At 44.9% G+C, this 24,773-nt stretch overlaps 1 protein-coding gene across 1 annotated transcript in view; it reads right to left on the bottom strand.

Moving 5' to 3' along the window:
- Window positions 1–16: 16 nt before the first annotated feature.
- LOC139416306 (adenylate cyclase type 6-like) overlaps window positions 17–24,773 on the bottom strand; it is a 40,562-nt gene continuing 15,805 nt past the window's right edge. The window contains exons 3-22 of the mRNA XM_071164800.1: window positions 10,472–10,621; window positions 10,176–10,297; window positions 9,086–9,197; window positions 8,861–8,988; window positions 8,535–8,693; window positions 7,853–7,994; window positions 7,199–7,327; window positions 6,903–6,931; window positions 6,561–6,708; window positions 6,358–6,455; window positions 6,190–6,277; window positions 5,978–6,094; window positions 5,733–5,891; window positions 5,379–5,554; window positions 5,225–5,278; window positions 4,904–5,036; window positions 4,523–4,786; window positions 4,128–4,332; window positions 3,779–3,903; window positions 17–3,440 (exon numbers count right to left, since the gene is read on the bottom strand). Coding sequence (XP_071020901.1) covers window positions 3,312–3,440; window positions 3,779–3,903; window positions 4,128–4,332; window positions 4,523–4,786; window positions 4,904–5,036; window positions 5,225–5,278; window positions 5,379–5,554; window positions 5,733–5,891; window positions 5,978–6,094; window positions 6,190–6,277; window positions 6,358–6,455; window positions 6,561–6,708; window positions 6,903–6,931; window positions 7,199–7,327; window positions 7,853–7,994; window positions 8,535–8,693; window positions 8,861–8,988; window positions 9,086–9,197; window positions 10,176–10,297; window positions 10,472–10,621 — 2,667 coding nt within the window. The 3' untranslated portion in view covers window positions 17–3,311. The remainder of the gene's footprint in view (window positions 3,441–3,778; window positions 3,904–4,127; window positions 4,333–4,522; window positions 4,787–4,903; window positions 5,037–5,224; window positions 5,279–5,378; window positions 5,555–5,732; window positions 5,892–5,977; window positions 6,095–6,189; window positions 6,278–6,357; window positions 6,456–6,560; window positions 6,709–6,902; window positions 6,932–7,198; window positions 7,328–7,852; window positions 7,995–8,534; window positions 8,694–8,860; window positions 8,989–9,085; window positions 9,198–10,175; window positions 10,298–10,471; window positions 10,622–24,773) is intronic.

The raw sequence follows: 24,773 nt of genomic DNA, 5'->3' as shown, positions 1-24,773 counted from the left end.
TCAAAACAGCCATTGATTTTAAGATTTTTTTTTATTCAAGGGGAAATGTTATTTTTCTCTTTGTCAAAGTCCCCAACTCTTGTCCTTCAACTCAGGGGTAGAAAACAAACTAACAAAAAGGAAAGGGTTTCGAAAGGGGTTCATTAGGCCTGAACAAAACACTGTTTCAGTAGCACTGGGACAACCCTCTTCCTCCCGCCCCCTAAAAACATCCCAAGAGTCAACAATCAACCTCCACCCAACCCAAAGACAGGACAGCCCATATAAATAGAATGGACACAACGTGCATCATCTTACTTACCACATCCATTCTATGTATTATATTTCTATGTGAATCACTCTTAGTTGGTCACCTGTCATTTATCGATCCCATGACCTTTACTGTTGCCTGGCGGTCCCACACGCTCAAGGCCAAATATCACTGCACTGGGAGGGACCAATAGCATGAGGCAGTATTAGCTTGCTTTGGTACGAACATGATCAACTGTTACTGTAGTTGCCATAGTTAAGTATGGTAGAGAGAGGAACGATGGCTGGGGTGTTTTGAGGATGTTATGAGGAAATGTAAAGTCAAAATGAACTCAGTGTTGTGTCAATGCTACGGTCAATAACTGATTTAGATTAGCTTTCACAGGCTCTCTCGCTCTACCCTTCCCGCTCTATGTATAACATACTGTGAAACTCAGATGTGGCAATCAGGCACAGTTCCTGCTCACACTGTATTCTCCAGTGGCTTGTTCAATTAAGCTAGAGTTCAAGTAGGAAATACTGCTCACACTGCTGATTGTGTCCCGTCTCTCTGCCCTGAAGTCCGATAGGAAGGGGATCAGCTCTCCACCTGACTGAGTCGAGTCTTGAAGTAGTGTTTGCGCAATAAAAAGGTACCATGTATAATTAGTTTATCTGCGTGTAAACACTTCAGTCCTTCGCGATTGGGGAATATGCACCACTTGGGGTTTGATGCAAAAGCGACAGCTAATGGGTATGTGTCAGCAGGTCTAGAGCCAGTGTTTGAATGCTGTAGGGTGGTGAGGGAACAGCGCTGAGTGAGTTGGCTGCAGTTGATCAGTTGGTACCAATGAGCTTGAGCTTACGTCTGGCATTTTAAAAGAAAGCGTTCTGCTCTTTGATCCTTATCGTTGGAATGGAAATATCATAAAGAGCATAATAATGAATCATAATTCTAATCATAATAATAACAGCCATAAGAATAACGCAAATGATGAATACAGAGGTGATACAAGATACCCAACGTTAAAAACAGAATGAAAAATGAAAAGAGGATAATACAATCAGACATGCTTTAGAGAAGTTAAGTTTGGCAAGAAAGCAGTTTGTCCCATTATTAAAACCTCACAGTGAAAATAGTTATGGGCCTTCCAAGATGACAAAGCACAGTAATCATTATTTTCCTCGTCAATCTACACACAATACCCCATAATGACAAAGCACATACAGGTTTTATATATATTTTTTAAACATATTACATTTTTTTTTTTAAACGATCACATTCACATAAATATTCAGACCCTTTACTCAGTACTTTGTTGAAGCACCTTTGGCAGTGATTACATCCTTGAGTCTTCTTTGGTATGACGCTACAAGCTTGGCACACCTGTATTTGAGGAGTTTCTCCCATTCTTCTCTGCAGATCCTCTCAAGCTCTGTCAGGTTGGATGGGGAGCGTCACTGCACAGCTATTTTCAGGTCTCTCCTGAGATGTTTAATCGGGTTCAAGTCCGGGCTCTGGCTGGGCCACTCAAGAACATTCAGAGACTTGTCCCGAAGCCACTCCTGCGTTGTCTTGGCTGTGTTCTTAGGGTCGTTGTCCTGTTGCAAGGTGAACCTTCACCCCAGTCTGAGGTCCTGAGCACTCTGGAGCAGGTTTTCAATCAAGGATCTCTCTGTACTTTGCTCCGTTCGTCTTTCCCTCGATCCTGATTAGTCTCCCAGTCCCTGCCGCTGAAAAACAGGTGGACTCCAATCAAGTTTGAGTCCATAGCAAAGGGTCTGAATACTTATGTAAATAAGCTATTTCTGTTTTTTCTAATTACAAAAATGTGCCATTATGGGGGATTGTGTGTAGATTGATGAGGGTTTTTATGTATTTAATACATTTTAGAATAAGGCTGTAATGTAACAAAATGTGGGAAAAGTGAATAGTTTTTGAATGCATTGTATATATGCACCAGTGCATCTAATGCCCAGGTTTTCCCCTCTGGTTCTGGGACATCTTTTTTTAGTTTTGAGTCCTTTCATTTCCATTTGCACAGAAAACATACCTCATTGAAAGGGACGGCGCAGTTGGCCGTATATGCCTTTATGGCCATGACGTATACAGCTGTGCCTTGGATGCTCAAGCTCTGAGCTGTTATAGCTGGACTGAGCCATGGAGCGGGGAACCAATCTGACAAGGGTTTAGGAGGAGGGGGACCATCATCCTGGGTGGAACTGCCATTTCCTCTCATTTTGTTGAACCTTCTCCCCCGGACTTAAAAAAGGCTTCCAAGCCACTATTTACTATTGAATTACATGTTTTAGAGATGAGGCAGAGTAATTCTACAGATGTCATCGATGATAAACTGTGCTTGACCTCAAAATGAAAGTTGTTACACATTTTGCCCATACTGAGAAATAGCCTTTGGCACTGAAGTACAAAGACTGAGGATATTGCCGTGCAACAGATTGAGTTAGTGATAATGGCAGACTTCCGCGAGAACATAACAGACAAGTCTTGCCTTGTTTTTTTGTAAATACTTTGGTCTTTGGTCAATATTTTCCTTCTCAATTATACACACACAAATATGCATGTATACACTTGTAATAAACTGGATATTTGTGCACGCACTTTTTCATAAAGGACTTTTTGCACAAAACATCAAGACTAAAATAAATAAGTAACCCAGAAATAAAACATGAGTACCTGTTTCATAATTATCCCGAAATAAAAAATGACTGAAAAAAATCACACATAATGAAAAAAAAAAAAAAAAAAGTAGCCTTATGTACAGCTTTTTCCTTCATTTGACACAGGCTAAAGGCGTTGTTTTAAATAGACAAACTTTGCAACTTTCAAGTAGCCTGAGAGAGAGGCTAGACATGAGAAAAACACTCATCCTTCCAAAACATGGCTGCCACACAAGAACACTTTCCTTCTCAAATCCTGGAGTCTCATAGTCTTTTCTCTTTGCTCGGGTTTCAAGTGATGGCGTCGCTAGTTGTTAGCCGCTAGCTCGCGGTGCCAGTCCTCCCTCAATAGTGCTGCCGTGTCCTTGCAGTGGGAATGGTCCCGGCTAGCGCTGCCACGGCTGCTAACTATTGGGTGGTCCATCATTCAGGAAGTAGGTCGTCATTTCCCCTTTACCCTTGACCTTAACGACCCCACGACACTCCAGAACGTAGCCGATATCTGAAAGCACCTGGTGGAGGTCCGTGGTCACCTGAGGAGAGTGCGGAAAAATGAATAACAGAAACAAAAAAGTTGTTGGCTAAAATACAAGGTGAGACATTTTTTTTGCACTGTGACCTACTTGTTGTGTGTAGGTACTCACATGTATATGTAACTGACAGATGCACACACACAAGCACACTACATGTTTAATGATTTTAAATGTATGTAATTTGTAAAGTATTTTGTTTGTAATGTCTTTCTCGTTGTGTCGGACCCCAGTAAGACTAGCTTTCGCCATTGGCGCCGGCTAATGGGGACCTTAATGCAAAAAAACATTAGGAGCTGAGTATGAGCTACTGAGTGTTAACTGATTGACATTCTCCATACCTGAATGCGGTCGGGGACTCCTGTGCTGTCCATGCGACTGGCCACGTTGACCGTGTTCCCCCAGATATCGTACTGTGGCTTCCGTGCTCCAATCACCCCTGCCACCACTGGCCCAATGTTCAGACCTGAGAAAAGAGAGCCAGTTATTAACATAGCGGTTATTCATACCAAACTCACGCATCCAACTAAATTCTACTCCATTTACTATCAACCAACTCTCTCTTTGGTCTGCCATACCGGTTTCCATCCCACTCAATTCCTGTCTGTTTCAGAGGTTCGTGTGAACTTCAACCTCACCTAGCTTGTTTAAAGCTTTGTTTTCCCTTGTTTTCAGACTGTTTCCCCTCACCTATCTTCATCTGGAAGTTGTTGAAGGAATGCTCGTTGATGTACTTCATCTGCTCCCTCAGTCTCATGGCGTAGTCGGCCAGAGCCGTGATGTGGGAGCGGCCCTCGCGGTCGTAGGTGGAGTCATTGAGACCCGAGGCGGCCATGTAGGTGCTGCCGATGGTCTTGATCTTCTCCAGCTGACGGAACCTCTCCTCACTGATGATCTTAGAGCAGGACAAAACACACACAGGCTCAGGTTCGAGACAGACCAAAAAAAGAATCCTGTTTAAATGCATGAGGACCGAAGATGATAGTACCGGAAATTCACCAAAGGGCAAAAGACACTGAATTAACAATGATACTCGGCCTCCAAAATCCCATGGGCTAACCCTCTCCTATCCTCTCCCTCTTTACCTCGTCAAAGTCGGCGATGATCTCGTTGAGCAGCCGGAGGCACTCCACTCCCTCGTTGTTGGCCTCCAGCTCCACGTAGAACTCAGAGAAGTTGGAGATGGAGGCGAACATGACGGCCACACACTCACAGGACTGGTAGTAGAGCTCGTCGTTCCTCCGCTCCCGCGCCAGGAAGTGAGCGGCCACGTCCTTGGGCAGGATGTTGTGGAGGAGGCGGCGGTTGTACGCCTGCAGCTCCTCCATCTCCTCCTTCTCTTCTGTGGCCTGCAAGTAGGATGTGAGGGAGCAATGTTAAGATAGGTGGGTGGGGGGGGACATCTTACGCTACACTGTTCTGCTGTAGTCAAGGAAGAGGAGTGCTCCCCTGTAGGCTCATGGTACCTGTAGTTTCCAGAGGAAGTCGAGGCGTGACGTGGACTCCACCTGCTGGGCGTGGAGGTAGAGCGCCAGCACAAACACAGTGAGAATCACAGGAGTCATGACCCTCAGGGAAACTTTGGTCTCACTGAACGGGCTGCAAAGAGACGGAAGAGGAGGTCAGAGAGAAATTGCTAGAAAGAAAACAAAGAAAGACACAAGCCAAACCGCAGAAAGACGGCGTGAGTCAAATAAAGAGAAACTGGGCCATACACACATCCCTACACAGATCTAAAATTATTATTTTTTAAACGATTTCAGAAAAGATTTTGAATCCAAACCTACCACTCGTCTGTAGTTTCATTGAAACGGGACCATTGAATAGTTTCATTGAAATCACTGGAGGTGAAAGATAAGAAAAGGGTTTAGTCAAATCCACTTTCAAAGGAAAACATGTACGACCACGTTGTGGCCTCCTGAACGCAGCCCCAGTACTCACAGGGCATTGGAGGTGACGAAGAGGTCAGCGTTGTCGAACAGCGCCACCTGTGGCCACTCCACCAGCAGCAGGAAGGTGAGCTGGATGAGCAGCATGAGGGCCAGCTTGCCTATACTGCTGATCTGGAGGAAAACTGAACACGCCAGCAGGGTCAGCAGCACACTGTAGCTGAAATACTGAGGGAGAGAAGGACAGAGAGGATTTGTCAACTTTTAGTCTTCATTGATTGATTGATGATCCGATTGATCTGTTATTACGAAGAACATAAAAGGTATTTTCTGGTCCATATAAAGACGTGTGAAAAACGTTGTTTTTCCAATCGGCAAACCTGACATCAGTGACACACCCACTCACCTCTGGGAAGGGGCATGAGGGGCCCTGGCTGGGACAGATCTCTAGACCCCCGTCTACAGACACAGACAGGTTGCGGATGAGACATGGCGTCACCATGGCAACAGAGATGTTCAGCTCCCGGGAGATACAGACCGCCAAGCTCTCTGTGTCACAGGCAAACTGCAACAGAGGAGACGCACACAAACATGTTAATTTGTGTGTGTGTGTGTGTGTGTGTGTGTGCGTGTCAATCTGTTCAGTCTCACCATGTTGACAAAGGCAGAGATGAAGACGAGGATGATGGTGAACACCCCCACCAGAGTGCTGTTGGTACGAGACTGGACTATCTTCTTTGACACCGTCTGCATCGCAGCTGGAAACAGCTGCAGGAGAGGAGGAATAGAGGAAAGAAAGTTTAGTGTCCGGAATGCACGTGGGTGTGTACACTAGGTAATGTGTGTGTCGTGGAGGTTCCTACCTTAACGCAGGAATATATGGCACAGATGAAGAGGATGTTGGCGAGGATGATGAAGATACTGATGTAGATCCCTAGCATGACCGGGGTGCTGCAGGACAAGACACACAGACGGAGGACTCAGAAACGTGTACGTGCGCGTGTGCGTGTGTGTGTGTGTGTGTCACTCACTGTGGAAATATGACAATCTGGATGAAGGAGATGAAACAGAAGACCAGGAGAGTACAAGCTACGTAACCCCCGAAGCGATCGTCCACCTTCTTTGAATACTACCAGAGAGACAGATCAAAACCTGTTAAAAACGGACTCAGCAGAAAGCATCAGGGGACTAATACTCCAGGGATGAACTAAATAATGCCCAGAGGCAGACAGACCTTTTTTTCCAAGCTGGACGTCTGGAAGGTGAGCAGGAACTTCTTGACGTGGTCCTTCCTCAGCTGGTCGATGCTGCGGGCGTCGATGGCTCGCCCCAGAAACTCATCCACCTCATCCTCTGGGTTCATTGCCTCCTGGGCACCACGGCTGGAAAGGGGAAGAGTAGCGAGGGAGGGGGAGAGGCGGGAGCGAGAGAGCGAGGGAGAGAAGAGAGGTCAAATGGTAAGACCTTTAGAGTACGCGAAAGTGTATCTTGGCGCGTGTGCCTGTCTACCTGGGTGTGTATATAGGTGACGTTATGTGTGTGTATCCCAAAAATCCTCAGGGCAATAACCACTCACTTGTCTTTGCTGGATGACTCATCAATCCCCTGAGAAAGAGAAAGAAAATTAGGATGAACCAACATACAACAACCCAGAGGAGAGATGTAAAACAGAAGGATTAGGCAATAGATAAAACCCTGGCTGTGAGAGATGCAGCTGGCCCTCAGGAGACAGGGGAGGAAGAGACAGCAGAGACAATTGGTGGACACACAGAGCTCTCTCAGGAGAGGTGACATTAATGGGTGAGACGATTGAGAGACTATAAGTAGAAGCCGGAGAGGTACAGATAAGCCGAGAGAGAGGTCCAGCCTCACCATCTGTCTGAAGACTTTGGAGTCCTTGGTCCTGGAGAACCTTGTGTCGGGCACCCAGGGAGGCATCAGGCCCTCGTTGGAGTTGGACCGCGTCCTCTGCATCTTGGCCATCATGTCCTTCTCGTCTTTCTACACAGAGGAAAGCACACACACACAGAGAGAGAGAGAGAGAGAGAGAGAGAGAGGTTAGACAAATTGATCCGGTGAAACCCTGGTGTGGATTAAAGAGGTGCAACCCAACATAAAAAAAGACAACGGTTATTCCTGCCCACTTTTTAAGGCATCCCCAAGAGTTTCTAACCCTGGTGGAAATGTAAAGCTGATTGGAATGGGTGAGAAACATTACTGATCTCTAGTGTCCAGTATAATGTTTGTGGCTAAATAGAGTACAGCTACGGACCAAACGATGAATGTTCCAGTCGCGTCGGGGACAACTGTAACATTTGAGCTAACCCTAAACCCTTCTCCTAACCTTAACCTACTTCTCCTAACCAGCTATGTTCATTCTCCTAACCAGCTGCGCTAGTTGTCATAACCTGCTACATAGTCACTTTCGGTCCATAGCGGTACTCCCATCTTGCCAAAACTCTGCATACTGTAACAGAACTGTATGTGTGGTGGTTGGCAGGTGTAGGAAATAGTTTTGTTACTAACCCTTTTCTGGCTGCAGCCCAGCACCAGGAAGGTCTCGATGCTGTTCTCCTTCAGGTAAGCGTTCCTCTCCCCCCCGAACCCAGGCTCCACCTCATAATCCCCATTCAGATACTGCAGAGTGGCCTTGGTTATGTGGATCCTCCTGGAAAAGGGACACAAGGTCAGTCTCTCTCTCTGGGTCTGTTTTTTATTTATTTTTATTTCACCTTTATTTAACCAGGTAGGCAAGTTGAGAACAAGTTCTCATTTACAATTGCGACCTGGCCAAGACAACGCAAAGCAGTTCGACACATACAACGACAAAACAAACATACAGTCAATAATACAGTAGAAACAAGTCTATATACGATGTGAGCAAATGAGGTGAGATAAGGGAGGTAAAGGCAAAAAAAGGCCATGGTGGCAAAGTAAATACAATATAGCAAGTATATAAAGCAAGTAAATATAGCAAGTAAAACACTGGAATGGTAGATTTGCAGTGGAAGAATGTGCAAAGTAGAAATAAAAATAATGGGGTGCAAAGGAGCAAAATAAATAAAATAAATACAGTAGGGAAATAGGTAGTTGTTTGGGCTAAATTATAGGTGGGCTATGTACAGGTGCAGTAATCTGTGAGCTGCTCTGACAGTTGGTGCTTAAAGCACTGTGTGTCTGTGTGTGTGTGTGCATGTTTTTCCCTCACCCTGCCTTGCCCCCAGCCTCCATATGGTTGGCTAGTGTGACATCATTGGACCACACGTCAAACTGCCACTTCCTGAGTCCCAGCACCCCACAGTGCACACGGCCACTGTGGATACCCACACGCATGTTCACGTTGACCCCTGTCACCTCTCGCACCAGCCTACACACACACACACACATACACACACAGAAGATGTATGTTCCATTTCTTTCCAAAAAACACATGATACCCCAACAGACCGAGGCAATACATTATACATATTTTAATGATTTTTCATGTCTAGAGAATATGCCATCTCCCCACACACAGACGTTCCTCATACTCACGAGATGGCCTCTATCATGTCGACGCCCATCTCCACACAGCAGTGGGCGTGGTCAGCGCGGGGCTCAGGAAGCCCAGACACACAGTAGTAACAGTCGCCCAGGATCTTGATACGCAGACAGTGGTTCTCCTACAGAGAGAGATTAACACAGGACACTGAATGGAGGAAAATGAACAAAATGGGGAGAAGGAGAAAAGAGAGAGGTGAAAGAGAAATGCTTATTTACCGATGCTAGTTTGTCGAAGCGGGCAAAGAGCTCGTTGAGTGTCATGACCAACTCCTGAGCCGTACACTGAGATGCCAAGCTGGTGAAGCCCTCAATGTCTGCAAACAGAATACTGAGGAAAAATAAAAAGATAGGCTTGATTATTGATTGACTGAATTATCAGATGATCCTTTATCCGCCTCCTCTGCTTGTCTGTGTGTGTGTGTGTGTGTTTGTGTATCTGAAACTTAGTGTGTATACTCAGTGCTTTAATTGAATCTGGGCTGGAGCTCCCCATCTTTGGGGATTATCTTATATTGGCTGCTGGTAATTAAGTATTCCCTTACTATCCTTAATTAGCCTGCTCTCTATCAAACCCTAAGTGAGTGTGTGTGTGTGTGTATGAGAATATTGATCTGCAAGTAACACTTCATTTTTCAAGTAATTACTCAGAGATCGATAGCACTAGAAAGACCATATTTTAGGACAAATAACTTACTTATGTCCTCTATCATTAGCAACTATAATTTCATTCATTCGGAAAGGGTTGCTTTTTATTTGCAGGGAGCTCGTCCTCCGCATTAGGAACGAGCTGAGTCCACTACGTCATTCTAGCTTCCGTGTTAACTTAGAAAATGGGTGAGCTACTTTTGCCTGTGTTACTTTCATCCCAGCTCTCCCCTACTGTTGAATAAGAGGCACAGAAATTCTAAGAGTAGTTTGCCTAGAGCAATTCAAAATAAAAAAAACTTTATTTAAACTAGGAAAGTCAGTTAAGAAGCAATTCTTATTTACAATGACGGCTTACACCGGACCAAACCCGGACGATGCTGGGCCAATTGTGCGCTGCCCTATGGGACTCCCAATCACAGCCGGTTGTGATACAGACTGGATTTGAACCAGGGTGTCTGTAGTTATGCCTCAAGCACTATGATGCAGTGCCTTAGACCGCCGTGCCACTCGGGAGCGTGATAAAAGCGTGACAAAACACATGAACATTGTGTTAGACGTTAGAAGTCATAGCTCTTGTCAGTTTGGTTTGATCAAGTAACGCTGTGAATACAGATGTGTTGTTGTCAGGGGTTATACAGACGAAAGTGTCTATGCTGACCTGACGTTGTCATGTTTCTGGATGTAGATCTTATGGAACATCATGTCTTCCTTTTTAGCGTTGATGTCAGCCTTCATCTCCATGGCAACATGCCTTGGCAACACAGACAGCAACAGGCGCTCCTTAAGTGTTGGGAGAGAAAAAAAAACTGTGTAGGTTAGCAGCTGCATTTAATAGTTATGCCCTTCAAAATTCCTGCTTTCTGTCAGTCAATGGAGGTGTTTACAGTGTGTGTTTGTGTGTATCTGTATTAATATGTCTGTCTGTCTGTCTTTCTGTGTGTGTGTGTGGTGTACCTGCTGCTGGTTCTCTCTCTGCAGGTGCAGTCTGGCCTGAATGTATCCTCTGGTCTCCTGGAAAGCCTGTCTCTGAGACACCTCGGCAGGGTAGTGGGTACATATCCCAATTATGTTAGTGCACAGGAAGATCAGCACATTGGCGTTCAGCTAGAAGAGAGGAGGATAAAGGGAGGGGGGGGACATTTAGAGCCTTGACCGCACATTTAAAAATGATCAGTTTTTCCCGTAGCCCTTTACACCTGTATACTGGTTGAAAACGGCAGATTTGGACACTGATAAGTTCCTAGATTGGAACGCAGTGGCTGTACAGTAACATGCTATACATGCTGTCAGAGCTCAGGGTCTCTGATTCACAGCGCTGTATCGGTTTTGACTGACCGACGTTCTAAACTTGAGCTGAAAATTGAGAGGACTCAAAAGTATTTTGAAAGATGAGACGTGGAGGATAATAAATACTGCTTTGATGCCATACAAGCAAGCCAAACACCCGTGAGTCCAAATGTGCATTTCACATTTCGCATATCATAAAACTCTGGGATGCAGGGCTGTGTTCCAAACAAAACAACTACAAGTGTGCTTGCTCCAGTTCCTCAACGGCACAGCCTGGAGAGCTTCAAAAAAGTACCTTGTAGTTGAAGAATCTTCTTTGAGTCATAAAAGCGCATTGAAATGACTTGGGAACTATGCACGTTTTGGAGAGGTGTGTGGCCACTTGGAGACACCAGTTTGACATCTCACTCAAAACTCATTTTTTGCTTAAGAAATGTATCTTTGCTAATGACGCTATTTTTGCTGTATTTGACCATTTTTATTGAAAACAATCACCGTATGGTACTTAGTTGTTACCCAGATAGGATTTGATATGGAGATAAAAACAGCTGCATTGGACCTTTAACATTCTGTGCTAGGGGGCAGAGTAGAGCCATGCTGTGGGTACCTGGATAGGGACTTACTGTACAGAAGCCATACAGTAATGAACTACACAAGGAATCTGACACTGAAATTGTATTTTCCTTGCCATGCAATAAAAGTGGTGCAGGTCTACTGACATTTCTACGGTTGACAACATCTCCAGGAAATGCACCTAACTCTCTAGATGGGAATTTCAAAGTACACGGATACCTCACAGTGGACCAAGATTATACCGTAATGAATACATGTATGGCAACTGCACCGCCCTCAACCGTAAGGCTCTCCAGAGGGTAGTGAGGTCTGCACAACGCATCACCGGGGGCAAACTACCTGCCCTCCAGGACACCTACACCACCCGATGTCACAGGAAGGCCATAAAGATCATCAAGGACATCAACCACCCGAGCCACTGCCTGTTCACCCCGCTATCATCCAGAAGGCGAGGTCAGTACAGGTGCATCAAAGCTGGGACCGAGAGACTGAAAAACAGCTTCTATCTCAAGGCCATCAGACTGTTAAACAGCCACCACTAACACTGAGTGGCTGCTGCCAACACACTGACACTGACTCAACTCCAGCCACTTTAATAATGGGAATTGATGTAAATATATCACTAGCCACTTTACACAATGCTACCTTATATAATGTTACTTACCCTACATTATTCATCTCATATGCATACGTATATACTGTACTCTATATCATCGACTGTATCCTTATGTAATACATGTATCACTAGCCACTTTAAACTATGCCACTTTGTTTACATACTCATCTCATTTGTACATACTGTACTCGATACCATCTACTGTATCTTGCCTATGCTGCTCTGTACCATCACTCATTCATATATCCTTATGTACATATTCTTTATCCCCTTACACTGTGTACAAGACAGTAGTTTTGGAATTGTTAGTTAGATTACTTGTTATTACTGCATTGTTGGAACTAGAAGCACAAGCATTTCGCTACACTCGCATTAACATCTGCTAACCATGTGTATGTGACAAATAAAATTTGATTTGATTTGATATGTACCGATAGCATACAATCTACCCTTCCCCCGCCCCATCTTTCTCTCCCGCTCCCTCTCCCCCTCCCCCTGCTAGAGATTAAACTGTTTTCAATTCCATATCACAATTAGTGACCAGAATTATCACGGTTATCAGTATTATCACAGTATTGTTCAAATGTGCTGGAAATGTTCAAAAAGTACTAATACACACACTGAAATCATTTCACCAAGTTTTATATTGAAAACCAACAAACGACAAATAAAATTAGCAGCACTGTGCACTTTTTGTGGGCATAAACACTAAAGTAACAACATTAAAGATGGCACCATGTGGCCATGACAGGTAGAAGTTCCCCTAGCACAGGTTTAAATGAGCACAACCTTAAGTAAGCAAATAAAATAAACAACAAATACAATTAGCAGCACTCACTTCGTAGTGAGGCACGGCAACCTTCAGGCCTCTCAACAATTTGAAATGGCATCATGTCCACTGCAATGTAATAGGAAAGGGCTACAGTGAGGTCTTGAGCATTTTTTGATGTGGGTGCATAAGCAGCCTGCCTTTTTAAATGCTTGCTAGAGTGTCTGTGTCACAACTGTAGACGAGGAGGGACCGGTAGCATCACTGGGTTTGCCTGCTGCACGTCCATCTCTGTAAACAAGGGAATAGCAAATGTATTATTGGTATTATTACATTATAATTACACAAACACACACAAGAGTGTGTGAGTATATGCAATTACCCCATGCGCAATTTACATACATTCTAATGAGTCTTAAGACTGTGATAGTAATCGCAATGTGCCCAACAATTGACATAAATACGAGGAGCCTTGTATAGGAGTCTATAGTGGTTCTCCTGCTGGAACAGTTGTAGAAACAAGTCGACGTCTACCGGATTTTAAATGAACAAAATATATTGGTTGGGTAAAACTACATAACGTGTTATCGTGTGTAATTGGCGAATAGAGTCTGCAGACACACGACGCATACAACAGCAGAACAACGTGTAGTGTTTTTACAAGAGTTTGCAACACTGAAAGCTTCAGTTACCTGATTGACAAGCTATTAGCAAGTCAGACAGACAAACCATGACATGTTTCCCCCATTCCGAAATCCCCACATCATGCATTGAGCTAAAAGTTAACTTACCTTGCATTCGCTATAAAGTAGTGGGGTGGTGGTCATGAAGATTGACCCAAGACATGTGAAGTGTTGCGCCCTTTCGCAGCGATTTTTTGGTTGTTGTTCTGCAGACAAGGTGATCTTCGATGAAGTTTCCCCTCAACACTCTTTAAAAAAAAATACGACCACACTTCAGATGTGGTCCTCTTGGAAGGCTGAAAAATCTCCCGAGTGCTGTCACTGCCTTCCGTCATGTTTTCACACAAAACAAAACCCACGTTGCATGCTGCGCCTGCGTCAGACCGTTGCTAAATTTGGTTGATGCTGGACAGTATTTACCGCGAGTTTTTCCAAACCGTGGTAATCAAACACGGTTTTTAATGATAATTCAAATTTGAAACGGTAATACTAATCGTCGGGAATTTTACTGTGGTTGGTCGTGAAACCGGTAACCGTTTCATCCCTACACAGCTCTCTTTCTTTTATTCTATAATGGCTTCCATACAGATTCACAGGTCATACTGTGTTCAATGACAAAGTGCACTTCTCATGTACTGAGATGTGCAGTTAAATCATTATAATACCTTACATACATCTGACCTTGTATGGAAATACACAGTATCCATGCATGCACTCCTGCAAACACCCAAATTCACACCCACGCGCGTCCACACATGCACACGCACACCAACAACAGCAACATTAACATTCCCTTTGGAGGCATGCTGATCCTGTTTGTGAAATCGTGTTTCCTCCTGTTCTCATCCCCTCATTGACCACCTCATATGTTTTACAGCTTGCTTTCTGAACTCCTTACACTTTAAACAGGCTTTTTTTTATGTGTCCTGTGCCTGTCACACTGTCCCCAGAGTGTCCCCAGCTGCAGTGTGGGAAAAACCACTGCCCTTTGACCCGACGAGAAGCAGTTTCCTTTAAAGATGGCCTCTTTTTCACAGCACGCTGCGTGAGAGAGAGAGTAGAAACCCTCCACCCTCCACTGCTTTTAGACACAAACACAGGCTGGCCGCATGCCAACAGGAAACACTGTGATGTCACACCCTATGTGGAGACCCTAAATTAGCACAGACAAGTTGTTATGGTGCTCATGAGGCAGAGAGGGTTAAACAAGGTCACCCCAATCTATACCACATATTTCCATTGAGGTATAAGAGAATGTATTTTGCCAACCCCCCACATCTTTATTTCTCTCTTAGGCTCTCCCTTTACTTAATATGAAAGTGATTCTATCCTTGTAAATATTTGAATCATCCTAAAATAGACAGTCGGGGTGCCACATCATTATGCAGGTGAAGCCTGCCTCCTACTGGGCAGAGACAGTAACACATGTAGGATTGGTTTGAACGACTTCAATTGATTTCAGTTTACAGCAAAACATACAACCGTATTAGTTTCCACACTTTAAAAATATTCCTCCGCCCAAGAATATCTGTAGAGTTTCCGAAGATACTCGCACTCAAACCAAAAAAGGACAAATCCAAAAAGGCCGAGATGCAAAGATATACTTAATTTAATCCATGCTCGAAACAATACAAAGCTGAAAGTGCACGGTGCTAAAAAGTGAGGAGAAAAAAAAAGCAATTTTAGCACTTTTTTGCAATGTGCACTTTCAGCTTTGTATTTTTTAAAGCACGGATTAAATTAAGTATATATTTGAATCTCGGCCTCCTTGGATTTGTCCTTTTTATGGTTTTATCACGCACCTGCTGCCATTCATTCTAACCCTCAATACAGGCTTCCTCCCAAGAATATTACACAGAAAGGGATGAAATCCCACCAAGCCCAAAATATGTGTGCATTTCGTCAAAGAAAGTCAGTTGGTGGCTAATACCCCCTGATCTCTTAATCCACATCTGACCCATGAATGAACTTTGAACTCTCCCTGACCTTTCCGAAAAACAAGTGCACAGGTGGATATGAGTTTTTACACCAAAGAGGGAAACAATTAAAACAGGAAGAATTAAAGAAGAGAGAAATATACCAGGGACATGGAGAACATGGGGCAAGGGGGGAGTAAGAGATATAGAATGAGAAACAGTCATGGAAAATTGAGAGGCAGGAATATATGTGACCTAAGGGAATGGGGTGGAGACTGGGAGGGGTGAAGGGGGTGAGAATAGAACAAATAGAATAGCATACAATGGACAACAACAGATAACATGGAAGACGGGGATGTTGAGGGGAGGAAGGATGTGGTGGTAGTGGAGGGAGAGAGAGATAGTAAGGGAGGGAGCGAGGGGAGGGAGTGAGGGAGGGAGAGAGGGAGAGATAGTAAGGGAGGGAGCGAGGGGAGGGAGAGAGGGAGAGAGAGGGAGAGAGAGATAGTACAGGAGGGAGTGAGGGAGAGAGAGAGAGATAGTAAGGGAGGGAGTGAGGGAGAGAGAGAGAGATAGTAAGGGAGGGAGTGAGGGAGAGAGAGGGAGGGAGTGAGGGAGGGAGAGGGCAAGAGAGGGAGAGAGGGGAGTGAGGGAGAGAGAGAGTAAGAGAGGGGAAGGAGTGAGGGGGAGAGAGGGAGAGAGGGAGAGAGAGAGATAGTAAGGGAGGGAGCGAGGGGAGGGAGGGAGTGAGGGAGAGAGAGGGCGAGAGAGAGAGATAGTAAGAGAGGGAGCGAGGGGAAGGGGTGAGGGGGAGAGAGGGAGAGCGAGAGAGAGAGAGCTGGAGAGGACAGATATGGGCCACAGTGACATTAGGCAGATGGCTCCTAGCACTCAGCTCTGTTTACATTACTCTCACTGTTCAAGCAAAAACAGCCCAGAGAGAAGAATGAAACCTGGTATGTGTGTGTGTGTATGTGTGCGTGTTTACTTAAGTGGTCTGTGTGTACAGGTGAATGTATGCTGCCTGTGTGTGTCTAGAGAGTACTGTATGCATATATGTGAGGGAGAGTTGACATTGCCTGTGTGTCTAGTGTATAGTTGTACTATACGGTATGTATGTAGGATCACAGGCCAGGCCTAATTGCTTGCTTTTCTCAAGAGCGAGAGAGCCTGCAGGTTTACACGACAGCACACACACGTACTGTTCAGGAGCTCCACTCAGCACCATCTACCTGTTGTGGGCCTACACCTGTCCCAGTCTACAGACACACACACACACACACACAGTAATAACCTTATATTGTCCACGCCACAATACAGTAGGACATACTACTATTGTCTATTAATCATTTCCTGTAGTCAAATGACCTAGTGGCCTCATGTTATTAATACTTTTCATCATTTCATAATTAATAAACAGTATGTCTTTTTTTAAACGCCAAAAAAAAACAGTGTTTCTTATGACAAACAGTTTTGTCATATTTCAGTCTTCTGTGATGTATATAAAGTGTAATATTGTGTACGCAAACTCAAAATTGAATTACTATTCCAACTCTATATCTGACATGGTACAGGTGTCTTTCTTTTGTATAAAGCCCGTCACGAGATGCATACTTTTGTTTGAAAGTCGATTTCTTCAAGGCGACCGAGAAGCACCGAGAAGCACTCTTTGTGAACCGGATTTAGCCCACTGCGGTAAAAAGTCTATTACACAGTGATTAGGAGGACCCTCTAAAACAATAATAGTTGTAGTATCTCAGGGGGTACAGTCCATACTCAGTGTGTCACTCTGTAGACAGAGAACCTTATCCTTGGTTATCAAAATGGAGTTACGTAAACCAGTAGTCCCTGATTTAGACAGGGCAAAAGAACAGCAGCAGCAGCAATGACAAAAACAGCGCAGGATAAATGAAAATGCATTTAAAAAGCCTCTAAAAGGCTTAGCGTGGATGGGCAGGGTCCATCAATAAATGACCAAATGACTCAATGAATACGCAGCGGAATAAAAGACTGACCGACTCACTCCAGTGATGACCTGAGATGCCAAAGAGTCTACAGTCTATACTTGTCCGTCTAAAACCATACAGAATCTGGTACAACTTTGTTCCTCACAGCAAGAGAACATTCCAGTTGATATGCAGTTAAGTTTTGAATTGGTGCATATTGTTTTGTTCAGTAAAGAAATCCAAAAATGCATTGTTGCAGCTCTCAAATATATCTATATTTTTAATTTATCTTGGAAACCTCATAATCTTGTTTGATTGAATTGCACCTAAACCTCTTTAAGCATCGTGGCATAAACAAGAATGCATTCTTATGTGGATACACTGAAACATACACAATCAACCACTAGCAATTCACACCCAGTCCCCCAGCCCAGGCCATGCTCCACCACGCTGAACTCCCTTCCTCTCCTCCTTGAACCCCACCACAGCTCCCCCTGCTCTACATCTGCTCTCCCTAGCCATCATCACCCTGGAGGGCCAGATGAAGATGAGAGTGAGTTAATGGAATATCCAGGGGGTTTATTTATAAGTTCGGTTCCTTTATGATGGATTTAGCTCACCGGTCATTTACTTTACCAGGAAGTCTATGCTCTGGCCCCAGTGTCTATAAACATCGTCTTTTAAGGCCAGAGGAGATCCTTTCAACACATCAGTTCCACCAGGGAAACAATTGTACTTAGAAGGAGAGAGAAAGTCAGAATGTATTTGGAGAAAAGAGACAGCTGCGAGAAGAGAAAGACACAGAAAGAGTGAGTTATGCTAAATAGCGCCTTTCGAATAGTGCCACAGACCACACTTGTGTCCAACCTACTCTGCTAATTTGTCTAGAATCCCTTTTCTAGTTGCCCATTACAAGTCAACCAAGCATTGCCCGAGCCCAACATCTTATACCTTATATGGTTTATGGTCAAACAGGTTTCCTTTGGGGAACGCTGGCGGTGACCTAATCTCAGAACCCAGAACCAAATCGTACGCACGCTAAAGCTAGCAGCTGACTATTCTTTTAACTTCTGTCACCAGAGATTATGTGTGACCTAAAACTGTCCTGAACTGAGAAGGAGGACAGGGTCTATGTGGGGCCTCGTGCTGCTTATAAAGGGCGTAGAGGCACATATAAGCAGAGTTAGAAAGTAGTGCTGAGTGATAATGTTGTTTATTCTTTGGTTATTAAATAAATAAAACTAAACAACTAAACCACAACCGACCGACGTCCCACCCCCCCAATTTTTCTAAAAAAGAAATTGTGAGCCCAACGTGCCGTTTCTCTAGAGAGAAATCAAATTATTCATGAGAGAAATCAAGTCAATAACTATGTGGGACGTTGGGCTTAAGCAAATATTCAACCTAGTTCAGCACAGAAATGTGGTAATGAACTTCAATGACCATGATCCACTGCGCATGTTCTTTCCTGCTCGGACAGAGCAGAGCGGACACAACATGTAATCTGATTACAAAAACTGTAATGTTACATTACCTGTTACAAAACATTGTAATCGGATTACATATACTTTAGAAAAAACAAATGATTACTTCTTGGATTACTTTTATATTCAGGAAGGAGGTTTGCAAAAAATATATACATGACACCTTTATGTTTTCTCAATGACATTCAATTCATTCCACTTATATTTTACATTTTAGCAGATACTCTAATCCAAAGCGATTTACAGTTCCCAGCAAGGACACATATGGTATAGTAGCACTGCAGCAGGCTCATCCCTCCCCTCTTCCTCCCATCCTGCCCATCCACACCCAACACTGAGGAACCGATCACAGCAGGGTGCTAGGAGCTCGGAGTGTTTGTGTGCGTGTGCGTGTGTGTGTGTGTGCATGTGTGTGTGGACGTGTTTGGACCAGACTGGGGAAATTTTGTTAGTCCCCACAAGGTCAAATACTATTTCTAGAGGGTTTAGGGTTAAGGTTAGAATTAGTGTTAGGGTTAGAATTACATTAAGGTTTAGGGTTAGGAGCTAGGGTTAGTTTTAGGTTTAGGGTTAGGAGCTAGGGTTAGGTTTAAGGTCAGGTTTTTGGGTTAAGGTTAGGGTTAGAGTTAGTGTAAGAGTATGGGTTAGGGGTTATGGTAAATAGGATTTTGAACGGGACTGAATTGTGTGTCCCCACAAGGTTAGCTGTACCAGACTGTGTGTGTGTGTGTGTGTGTGTGTGCGCGTGTGCGTGAGCGTGTGTGTGTGTGAAACCAGCAACCAGTGGAATCATTTGACACTTGAGCTCGCTTCTCTGAGCATTCCCCCCTCACACCTACTTCCCTTGGGTTACTAGCTGTGACTGTGAGCATGTGATTGTCTCCATGTGCGAGGTTGTTGTTGACTGTTCAGTTACAATCCCATACAGTAAGTCCCATTCGTTAGCTCCTCCCATGCTCTCACACAGACTGAGGTATACAATATTCAAAACAAAAGACCAAAGAAACATGGAAACACCGTATAGTCGACGCGGGCAGGAAAAGGTCCTTAAATCATTAACTTATGTGTCGCAGATAATAGACCTTGATGACACTGATGATGATTATACTACTAATGATGGTGATGTTTAAAAAAAAAATCAATATCCCTCTGTCCTCTCCCCTTCTCTGTAACCCCAGGGCTAAAGGGTTGTGGTTAGCATTAGCCCTCGATGTGGCGAAGGCCAGTGCCTCACACCTTGGAAGACTCTGACCTGCCAGAGACGCTAGCACCACACAAGGTGTTCACTTAGCAGGCATTGCCCACATTCCACTGGCTCCCTCCAAAGACCTGCCACCCACTACCCAGGAGGGGTCACTGAGGGTACAGGCCTGAACCTAGAGAGTTAGGGTGGAGGGTACACTGTAACAGGATAAACTGTTAATTATACGGTAATGCTGATTATTATCAGCATTATTATGTTGCCAGTTTGGAGGCCTTTGTTAAGGCCTCTAGAAGTGCAAGTGATATAAAACACAAAATATTAATTGATATGCTGTAATGTGTAAACACATTACTATAGCAACCAACCTGCTAGCACCAATCCCATTAAATTACGGTAAAACACTGTGAAATCTCCCATCAATGAATTTCATTAATTGATTAATTAATTACAATTACGGTAGCATGTACTTGTTTACAGTACAATACAGTCAATTATATGGTATAATACGTTGTGTCATTACACAGTACTTGCTTTGATACTATATTTAGATTACAGTAGTGTACTGCAATTTGAAATACAATAACTTACTTGCCACTTTGCTGCCTGTAAGTTCCTGTCAAAATCACAGCAACCCCTTTACAGTGTACAGGCTAGGGCCCGGAGAGGGAGGGTGGAGGATGCAGACCTGGGTCTAGAGAGGGAGGGTGGAGGATACAGACCTGGGTCTAGAGAGGGAGGGTGGAGGATACAGACCTGGGTCTAGAGAGGGAGGGTGGAGGATACAGACCTGGGTCTAGAGAGGGAGGGTGGAGGATACAGACCTGGGTCTAGAGAGGGAGGGTGGAGGATACAGACCTGGGTCTAGAGAGGGAGGGTGGAGGATACAGACCTGGGTCTAGAGAGGGAGGGTGGAGGATACAGACCTGGGTCTAGAGAGGGAGGGTGGAGGATACAGACCTGGGTCTAGAGAGGGAGGGTGGAGGATACAGACCTGGGTCTAGAGAGGGAGGGTGGAGGATACAGACCTGGGTCTAGAGAGGGAGGGTGGAGGATACATACCTGGGTCTAGAGAGGGAGGGTGGAGGATACAGACCTGGGTCTAGAGAGGAAGGGTGTTGGGGGCTCAGGCTAGCAGCTAGCTATCCCTGTTTGGGACCACAATCACTGACTTTCATTCACTTTTTGTTTGTTCACTGTACCCAGAACTAGAACTAATCACTGTAATCCAGAACCAACCCTCCTGGAACATCAGCTTCCTCAATCCAAAGCCGCGATCATGCATTTTCCTACATTCTATCCACAACAATCTGTGCAGCCAGGAAAAACAAAGGGCCTGCCTTCTACATGCAGAAACCTGAGGCGTCTTAGAGACCGAACAGCCTGGCTTTACAGTAGGACCCTCAGAACTCTATCACTACTGAGGCCATTTTCAAGACATGGACTAAGACATGTAAGCACTAGGTGGGAAAAGTCCATTTAGTGGGATATAACTATACAGGAAGCGGAGAGGAAAGCTGCAGTGAATTTATAAGTCCATTTTCCCAGTGGGAACAGTGACTGATGGGATATTATTGCTGAAACGGGGCCAGGGAGAGAGCAGTCGGAGCGCTATGGCCTTTCTGAAGCGTCTGGAAGTCCTTCAAACATCTGTGTTAGATCAGTCTAAGAGAGAACTAGTGACAAAGCAGAACATGAATCATTCTCTATGAGCTTTGCCTCATGTCTACCTGTATGTGTGTGCGTGTGTGTGTGTGTGCGCATGTGTACACGATTGTCTCTCTTTTTCTTCAGCTATTTCTCTCTCAGTTTTTCTGTTGACTTTTCTCCATCTTCCCCTTCTTTTTTTGTTTCTCATTGGCTCCCTTTTCCTCTCACTACCAGTCTCTCCCTTTCCCTACCTCCCTCCCTCTTTCCCTCCCGCTGTCGTGCTAGGAAGGCATCTGCTGGGTTTGTGTACTCAGCCTGGACTCCATGTCTACACAGTTCTCTCCCTGCCCTTATCTGAAATGGCCAGAGCTGTATGGCCAGATAGAGGGAGGACCTGCCTATTCCAGTTATTCTAGCCTGCCTGCCTTCCAGTGATGGGGGGGAACAAAATCGATACAGTTACATATCGGGATCCTATGTTTAACAATATATTGTATTGTATCATTTTGACAATATCACAATATTATGCTTGCGCTAGTTGGTTGTAACATGCACCAAAACGCTAGTATTTTTCCTTCATAGGTTGTTCGCCATCTTTTTAATTGTATTTATTTATTTATTTTACTAGGCAAGTCAGTTAAGAACAAATTCTTATTTTCAATGACAGCCTAGAAACAGTGGGTTAACTGCCTGTACCTTGTCAGCTCGGGGGTTTGAACTTGCAACCTTCCGGTTACTAGTCCAACGCACTAACCACTAGGCTACCCTGCCGCCCCAAATAGGGAGTCAATCTGTTTTCAGCACTTTTAATTCCATAACTGATCAAAACTCATTTTCTAAGGAGCTGTCTCATCGAATCGCAATACATATAGAACCGAGAGAATCGCAATACATTGCGTATCAGTATCGTGACAATATCGTGTCGGGAGGTGCCTGGCAATTCCCATCGCTACTGTACTCTGCACCACCGTTTATCGGTGCAGACCAATCTGTCCACAAGAGATTAGCTGCTGACTGACTAACTAGTTGTCACGTGTGCTCCCTCTCCGGCCTCCAGGTCACCAGGCTGCTCGTTATGGCGCACACCTGTCACCATCGTTACGCACACCTGCATGTCATCAGACTCCCCCTGGACTCCATCACTTCCCTGATTACCTGCCCTATATATGTCACTCCCTTTGGTTCCTTCCCCAGGCGTCATTGTTTCTGTTTCAGTTTCATGTCTGTGCGTTGTTCGTGTTTTGTATTATGTTCCGTTTTATTTGATTAAAACACTCACTCCCTGAACTTGCCTCCCGACTCTCAGCGCACATCGTTACACCAGTTTATTATTACCCCTTTTCTATCAAGGCCTCACAAACTCTCAGCGCCATCATTCAGAATCTGAGCCATCGAACAGGTCTGATGATAATAATACTAATGGTGGAACACCCAAACAAGACCTCCAGGCCAAACCATTATCAGAGTGAGGGGAGGGGGGGGGGGAAATCGGGTTACAGGCTTACAGCCTCCCACACAGTTCCTACTCCTCGGGGCTTGAAAAAACAGTGAGCTTTCACAACGCCCCCGGAAGCATCCAAAACGTGCAGCCTCACAAGCCCCTCAGCTGGCCGACCGCAGATAAGCAGGCAACAACAACAAAAAACACCCTGTGTGTCCCTCTCCCTCCCACCCATTGCCCCCAATCTCCACTCAAGTGTCCTCTCCCGCAGCTATAACCCATTCTACATTTGGACTGGTGCCACGTCGGCACAGCTTGTTTACAGCACAATGTACTGTTCCTATGGACAGGCCTGTGGATGGCAGCCGCATTTAGCCGCCATTTTGTCATTTGTGTTAGGGGAACCAAGTCGTAGAACAGCCCGACCACTAACGTAAACCATTACCCTTGTCTTAACCTTCACTCGCTAATTCTGCCATTCGGATGGTAAAAAACTGAGGTTACTAAACAAGAATGGTACAGGCTCAGAATTTGTCACCAGGCAAGCATGCCTATACGGTATCCTTTTCCACAATCTGATGGAAAGGGGAGACAAAAAAATGTTCCCCCATGCTAAAATGCAACAACAACTCAACTGCATATACCAACACAGCCTACTGGGTCTTGACGACATGAGTTGTAGTTGTTTCTATGGCAACCGCGGGACTGAACTGAACACAAGCACCGAGAGAGACACATGATTGGCTAGTGGTGGTGGTGGTGGTGGTGGTGGTGCCTTTTTTTTTGTTCCAGTCATTCTCAGAAGTGATGCTAAAACGATGATTCCTTTCTCATGTTGCTCATTGGTCCTTGTCTGCTCTAGGGAGACTGTTGCAAAGATCCTAGAAAAGCTTGCTGCTCCAAAGGAATGAAAACAACAACTTTCATAAAGAGCAAATATCAAATGTGTGAAGTGCCAAGTTTTAAAACGAGACACTAGGTGTATTCTCACCAGCAGAAACCCTGTATATCTGTGTATATGTATAGATCAGTGTGTAATATCTCTTGAAGAATCCCCTGACACCCCTCAAAATGACTAACCACAGTCAGCTCAGAATCCTGTCCAGGCAAAAGGAATTAAACCTTTTCCTCAAACTCTGAAAAAACCCACTGTTGTGTTCTTGTGATCCCCAGAAGACATGCTGGTAAGGATGAGAATCTCAGTGTGACAGGTAGCTTTGTTAAAATGCTGCTGTGGCGTTAAACGCACAAATAATTTATCGGGTAGCTGTGTGGGAAGAATGTCGTATTCTCCTCCTTCGATTGCACAGCCTCGCTACCTTACCCTCCTCCACCTCCTCCTGCTCATCATCCTCCTCACCCATCTCCACCTCCTCCTGCTCCTCTTCCTCCTCCTCACCCATCCCCACCTCCTCTTTGTTCTCCTCTACCTCCTCCTCCACCTCCTGCTCCTCTTCCTCCTCGCCCTCCTCCTCTACCTCCACCTCATCCTCCTCCACCTCCTCCTCACCATCTTCCTCCTCCTCTACCTCCACCTCCTCCTCCACCTCCTCCTCCTTTTTCTCCTCTTCCTCCTCACCCTCTACCGCCACCTCGTCCTCCTCTACCTCCTCCTCCTCTTCTTCCTCCTCCTCCACACCCTCCTCCACCTCCACCTCGTCCTCCTCCTCACCCTCTTCCTCCTTCTCTA

Source organism: Oncorhynchus clarkii, chromosome 9 (assembly GCF_045791955.1).
Source record: "Oncorhynchus clarkii lewisi isolate Uvic-CL-2024 chromosome 9, UVic_Ocla_1.0, whole genome shotgun sequence".
In the NCBI taxonomy this organism is placed as follows: domain Eukaryota; kingdom Metazoa; phylum Chordata; class Actinopteri; order Salmoniformes; family Salmonidae; genus Oncorhynchus; species Oncorhynchus clarkii.
The sequence above is the reverse complement of the archived record's forward strand: the minus strand, read 5'-3'. Positions and strand labels throughout refer to the sequence as shown.